This window comes from Phoxinus phoxinus (genome assembly GCF_949152265.1).
Source record: "Phoxinus phoxinus genome assembly, chromosome: 11".
Taxonomy (NCBI): domain Eukaryota; kingdom Metazoa; phylum Chordata; class Actinopteri; order Cypriniformes; family Leuciscidae; genus Phoxinus; species Phoxinus phoxinus.
The window spans coordinates 19,057,027-19,063,793 of record NC_136886.1 but is presented as its reverse complement, the minus strand read 5'-3'; the positions used below and the strand labels follow the sequence as shown (position 1 = coordinate 19,063,793).

The window sequence follows — 6,767 nt, the reverse complement described above, 5'->3', positions numbered from 1 at the left end:
GTATTTTTTTTTTTTTTTGCAACAAGCTATCATGCACACAATAATGTAAAGTGTTACCATAAACATATTTATGTCTATGTCGAATGTCTAAGATACCGTCTGAGATACTATAGCGGAGGGAAGGTTTCAAAAGAGCATTGAGGAATCAATGAGTGGGTCTAACGTGTAATGATGAAGTACAAATCGCTGATTGGACAGGCGCGTGACCATGTAACCAATGAGAGGAGAGATGGGGAACACGAGGAATGTGTTATAATAAAGGAGAAAATATGACGTCAATGTAGGAAGTCATTGTAGAGCAACACTACAACGATTAGTGGCAAAAGGGAGCGTGATGTCGAGGAGTTAGAGCATCCCAATCTCTCCACACCTCAACTTTGAAAGAAAGTTCAATAACCATAACAAAAGGACGTGGACTACACAGATCCACTTGCTTTCCACATTTCACCTTGAATGTAGCAACATCTTGGAGCGCAGGCTATATTTCTCTTTTTCTTTGCTTTAGTGCAAGGATTATTTCATTTGCGCGTAAGAAATGTTTATTTTGTACTTTTTCGGGGCTTTTTTACTGCGTTAACCTTTGAGTTCTGTTCGTTGATTCCGTTTAAGTTTTTTTGTTCTTCTTCTTCCTTTTAAAACATTGTGCAGGAAAGTTGTTATGAAGACGACTTAAGTGCTCATCCTTTTTCTTGTACTATGGAAGGATCCAGTGGGTCTAGTTTCGGAATAGACACTATTTTGTCCACAACCAATTCTGGCAGCTCAGTACTGATGAACGGAGATTTTCGACTCGGTGACAGAACAGCGGATTTCAGGAGTCAGGCGACCCCATCACCATGTTCGGAGATAGACACTGTGGGAACAGCCCCTTCATCCCCGATCTCAGTCACGATGGAGCATCCCGAACCGCATCTGGTCCAAGACAGCCTTCAGCATCACCATCACCATCATCATCACAATCAGGCTCAGAGTTTGCAGCTTTCACCCCAGCCTCATCCGCTCGGTCAGGCTGGCTGTGCCCCCAGGACTGCCACCTCCTCCTTTCTAATCAAAGACATTTTGGGCGACAGTAAACCGCTAGCAGCGTGCGCTCCTTACAGCACCAGTGTCCCATCTCCACATCACAGCCCCAAAACAGAGAACGGAACCTCCCCGGACGGCATCAGGCCCAAACTAGAGCTAGATGAAAACAGAAGCAAACTGGACAAAAGAGATGACATGCAGAGTGATTTGAAATGTAACGGTAAGAGTGCGTTTTACATACAGAATAATTAAATACATTTATAAAAACTTAGGCAACCCTTTAGATCACGTTATCTGTTTGACGTTTAGTAGCCTAATACTTGTTTATATAATTGATTCAATTAGGCTAGCAATAACAATGTGAGATTTAGAAAAAGCACCCCAAAAATGGCATGTACAAATATTATTGTTATTGCCTTTTACTTAGGCTACTTATTTAGACACCAGCCTAATGAATATTGCATCATACAACCACGCAAACAAACATTAGTAACAAAAACAAAACTAATGATGAAATTCAAAATGCTTATAAAAACTTGTGTTGTTTTTGTTCTAAAAAATCGGTGTTGTTTAATATTGAAAATCTAGGCATTATGAGTTTAAATAATTGTATTCTTCTTCACTGTAAAATGAAAAGCACAAATAATTATGGAATTCTTCGGAACTAATTGGTCATGCGTAGGCTACATTAAACAAAGTAATACAATTAAAACGTAGGCCTATTTTTTTGGGGGAAATAGTAAATATTTATTCACTGGGATGTAACTATACACGCCGTGAATCCACCACTGGAATATTACAAGCATTCAGTGGTACAAAATACCTGTAATATTTATGTTTTAATATTAAATACTTTTAGGCACGTTATAGCCTATTATTATTATAAATATTATAATTATTATAATTATTATTATTATTGTCGTCCACATTAAAGCCACATTTAAGGCTTTGTTTATTTGTCTGTATTTTCATAAAGAACCAGTAGCCTATTTCAAAACAATATTGTTAGGCTGTCGCTAAGGTTATTCTCTGATATTAGCATAACAGATGTAAAGGCTGGTGAATTTTGCCCGGTGTGGGATCCTCCCTAGTGAGTCAATTAGAGAGATTATTGTTCTTCCTTGAGGGGGGATCACGGAGCCCAGTAAAAACTGCTACAAATAGAGATAGATTGACGTATCGATCCTGCTCGTTTTGTTGTAATATTTTCGTCTATAGCCTATGCGACGACCTAATTTATCTGTAAAACAAATAAGTATATTTTTGTAAAGGTCACCTGGTATTTTACTTTTCTAAAGATCCTGATACTGATAATACCAAGACGAAATAATCAGATAAATAATCATTGCGTATACAATCGAGGCCTTTAGCAATAAGTTACCAAAATAAACCTTTGATTTAAACAGTAATTACTAAATTCAAACTCACTTAATGAATAAATAAATGGAAGTTTCTACAATATGTTTTAATACATTTTCATTAACTTTCATTGCACTTACTTCTTTAGGAACAAAAGAAGAGGGCGATCGGGAAATTTCTAGTTCCAGAGACAGTCCGCCCTCCCGCTCTAAAAAACCTCGCAAAGCGCGGACGGCCTTCTCCGACCATCAACTTAACCAGCTGGAGCGCAGTTTCGAGAGACAGAAATACCTCAGTGTACAGGACCGAATGGACCTGGCAGCAGCCCTAAACCTCACAGACACACAAGTCAAGACGTGGTATCAAAACCGACGGTAAGTTTCATATCATTCATGAAATATAGCTATATTTTAAAATAACAACAATAATAACAACAACAACAACTACAACAACAACAACTACATATTTTGTACAATATATCTAGTAGGCTATGTGTATGTTGATTGTGCAAGCATTTTTAGCATATTTTTGTATCTACTTATGGATCTATATTTGCAGTTGCCACAATTGGAGATTTTATTAGTTGGCTAGGCCTATTTATTAGTTATTTAAGTTTATAACTAGGCTATTATTATTATATTATTATTATTGTTAGGCCTATAATAAGTTATGTTTTACATAAACGAACGGCGCAACAATATAATGTAGATCAAATAATTTGAACACGCTTGTCCAAAAAAAAAGTATTTTACTAGTAGTAATTTATTAGTAGATTTAATTTATTATTATTTTAAATCATTCGATTGCAATATTAGCTGTCCAAGAATTGCAAGGCCCCATATATATATACTATATGGACTATTCACTCCTGAATATATATATATATATATATATAATTTTTTTTACAATTGTCATATTTTATATTACATTCATTATGGCGATTATTAGGCTATAGGTAGCCTATAGGCTATTTAGTATATGTTAGTAATTCTGTAGAGTCTGAATTCAAAACTGATCGGAAATCACATCTTGGCTAAATATAATCGGAATAATGAAAAAAAAATTAACTATTAGTCACAATCAATTAACATGTTTATCGTTTTTATTATACAAATTCTGATGTAGCCTATGTTATTTTACAAACAATTTCGGCCAACTTCATTCGTATTTAAATTAAGTTTACATTTTTTTGTGCCAGAATCAAACATGCACGCCTCGAATAATCTTGCCCATAAGGAGCCATGTGGAGAGTTTAATAATTGATTTCTTGTATTTTGATCTCATTGCAGAACGAAATGGAAGAGGCAGACGGCTGTCGGATTAGAACTGCTGGCTGAAGCTGGAAATTATTCGGCCTTACAGAGAATGTTCCCATCCCCGTATTTCTACCACCCGAGTTTATTAGGCACCGTGGACAGCACGACAGCGGCCGCAGCCGCTGCTGCCATGTACAGCAGTATGTACCGGACTCCGTCCACACCGCATCCATCTCTCCAGAGACCGCTCGTCCCCAGAGTGCTCATTCACGGCCTGGGGCCCGGGGGACAACCGGCACTAAACCCAATACCGGGTACGCAGCATCCTCGGTAAAACGAAAAGACACTGAGAGACATATGTATCACAAGTGATGTGACAGACTGCGCTGAACTTTCACAAGACGCTTTTTTTCATCAAGAAAACAATGAGAGACGATTTTATCGAAGAAAAAGATGTATTATTTAATATGGACCATTTCTGACTTATAGGCCAAACTAAACCAGACGAGCCTGTGACCGTGACAGTAAAATGACTGTTCATTGTCAGATTGTTTGTTTTGTCTTTTTTTGGTACAAATACACTTATACTAGTACGCTTATAAAGTTTATTAGATTTAAAGAAAGGGTGAAATAAAGACAAAATGTAAAAAAAAAGGCCAATGTCAGACGGTTTCTCTTGAAAGGGGACGTATGTTTATCACTTTTCATGTGACCCTTTAGGAGCTTTCCTTAAAAATAAGTTTAAATAATAATTCCCGTAATTGCACAATTAAAAAATGTGAGATCATGCTAAATAATGTAAGCATCATCCGTGTGGATTTTTAAGATCTGGATTTTTAAAAAGGAAAAAAAAAGAAATTTAGAAATACTAAAGTCTAAGAAATTCGAATTATTCTTGGCACTTGTATGTAATACAATATACAACATTAGTTTTCGAGGAATCACCAAAACTGTATTTATAGATTGTGTAGGCTATCCCACGTTTTAGGGCACAGCATAAGTTCTTTGTAAACTCTATAAGCCCGTCTGAACTCATTAGCATAGGCGTGCATTCAAGTAAGGCTCGGGACCGGTCTGCTATATGAGAATAGATGGTTTGATGCATTTACTCTGGGAATGGCGAAGCTGCTCCCGGTCTGGCAGCTGTTCTGTGGGAGAACCGCCGCGGACAGACAGCAGGCGCGAGCCTTCTCAGCGTGAGTGAATTAAAAGAAACATTTCATATAAACAATTAGAGACCTTTGTAGATCTCTCCCGAGATTAATATTCACTATTTGTCATTCGTTTAAACCAGAAACACTTACGATAATGCTGTGAAGAACACAACCAAACATAAATCCAACTTTATTGATTTAGGAAAAATAACCATTACATATTATGTTTTTTGTTCCCCCAGTCAAATCAGTATTTAATTCCCAGTTCGTTATATTTGTATATTGAATAGCATAATTCTAACACTAAGCTGGATTAAAAAAAGGTCTTAGTGAGTAGAGGATGTGTATAAATGTGGTCTAAAATGAACAAAAGGAATTTTAAATAAGAGACGCAGTAAAAATCGAAATGAGAACCATATAGCCAAAGATTACACAATAATACATGACCGCAATACTTTATATTGGTATAAATGGTTGGTCAAAAATGGCTTAGGACGATTTACACTAAATGTGAGAGGAATAAACGAGACGTAACTTAAAGTAATCACGTGGGTTTTCTTATGGGAATGTAATTAAGTGAACATTACAATGCTTTTCTTTTTGAGCTTGATAACGTCCCCTGGAGGACTGAAGAGACTGCAGGATAGAATAGCCTCAGGGCGCGTTTGTTTGGGCTCCTCTAATTGGAGAATAGGTTGCTGATTTCTGCGCTGCTAAATTCTTATTAAAGCCAAGTTGACCTCTGCTATATGTAGTTTGAAACAATATGACATTGGCACCCTGCAGGATGTCTTACATTTTCTCCATAATAATAAAAGAGACAATTAAAAAAGTCAGGTCTACTACAAAATGTTATAAAATTATACTATGCAAACAAAGCGTAATTTAAGTGTAAAATAGAAAAAAGATTAGAAACACCACACACACACACACACACACACACACACACACACACACACACACACACACACACACACACACACACACACACACACACAGAGAGAAGAAAATGCAATTTGGAAACTAAAATAAAAACAAACTAAATTCTGTAAAGTCAAAACTGTGATGCCTTCGACATCGACAACTGCAATAATAGTATAGATGCCGAGTTGGATTTCGGTAGTGTTGGATTATTTAGCATTTGGTGGGCACGCAAGACAAATGCAGTCAGTTGTGAATTTAATATTGCCCACTCAATTGCAGAGCTAGTTGCAGCCATTTCTAGACAACTATTATTTTTAAAAGCTTGTGATCAGCTGGAATGCTGTACCCGGCTTGCACGCACTTTAGCCAACTAAGCTAATTTAATATGGGCCAATAATATACAGGCTGCGCATTGATGCTCTAATCGCGTCATCCGAATTGCTTGGAATTAGTTAAATAAATAGTTTACATATTTTTATTAGTTTTTCGATATTTCGATACATTTAAAACGCATCAAATAATATTATAAATGTAGTTACTAACGAAAAATGTGCAATGTCCTACGAAGATTTATCCCGTTAAAAAAATACAGCCATGCGTAATCTAACGCGTGAATGGTTTACACTAGGCTACTGGACAGTAAATTATCTACAATGCTTTATTAATGCTTTATTACACTGCTTTTTTTAGCAAATTAGTTAAATTGGTCAATGTGTTATGGTAAATTTTGACGTTCAACACACGGGTTTGCAATTACGACAAAGTGGCATTTTCAAACGCTTCTCTTAAAAAAAAAAAAACTAATCGAAAGCGGAGCTTTAAATGTTTAGATTAAATGATACAACACGGGGTATAAGCTAGTGAGATAGCCTCCCTCAAAAGTGCATTTTATATTTTTTGTATTTAATATTTGTTTGTCGGGAAAAAAATATTATGTTGGCATATGTTGTTTCACTTTTCTATGCGCCACCAGCAACTTGACTGTGGAGACCATTAGCCTGAAAGTAATATCAATTTAATGAATAGACGTGATGCTTGATCGCAGCATCCT

The 6,767-nt window shown here is 36.3% G+C and overlaps 1 protein-coding gene across 1 annotated transcript; it reads left to right on the top strand.

The window, feature by feature from the left end:
- Nucleotides 1-300: 300 nt before the first annotated feature.
- Nucleotides 301-5,638, top strand: barhl2 (BarH-like homeobox 2). Its single transcript, XM_079628795.1, has 3 exons — nucleotides 301-1,243; nucleotides 2,531-2,756; nucleotides 3,672-5,638. The coding sequence occupies exons 1-3, from the start codon at nucleotides 697-699 to the stop codon at nucleotides 3,970-3,972; spliced, it is 1,074 nt and encodes a 357-aa protein (XP_079484921.1). The 5' UTR covers nucleotides 301-696; the 3' UTR covers nucleotides 3,973-5,638.
- The last annotated feature ends 1,129 nt before the right edge of the window (nucleotides 5,639-6,767 follow it).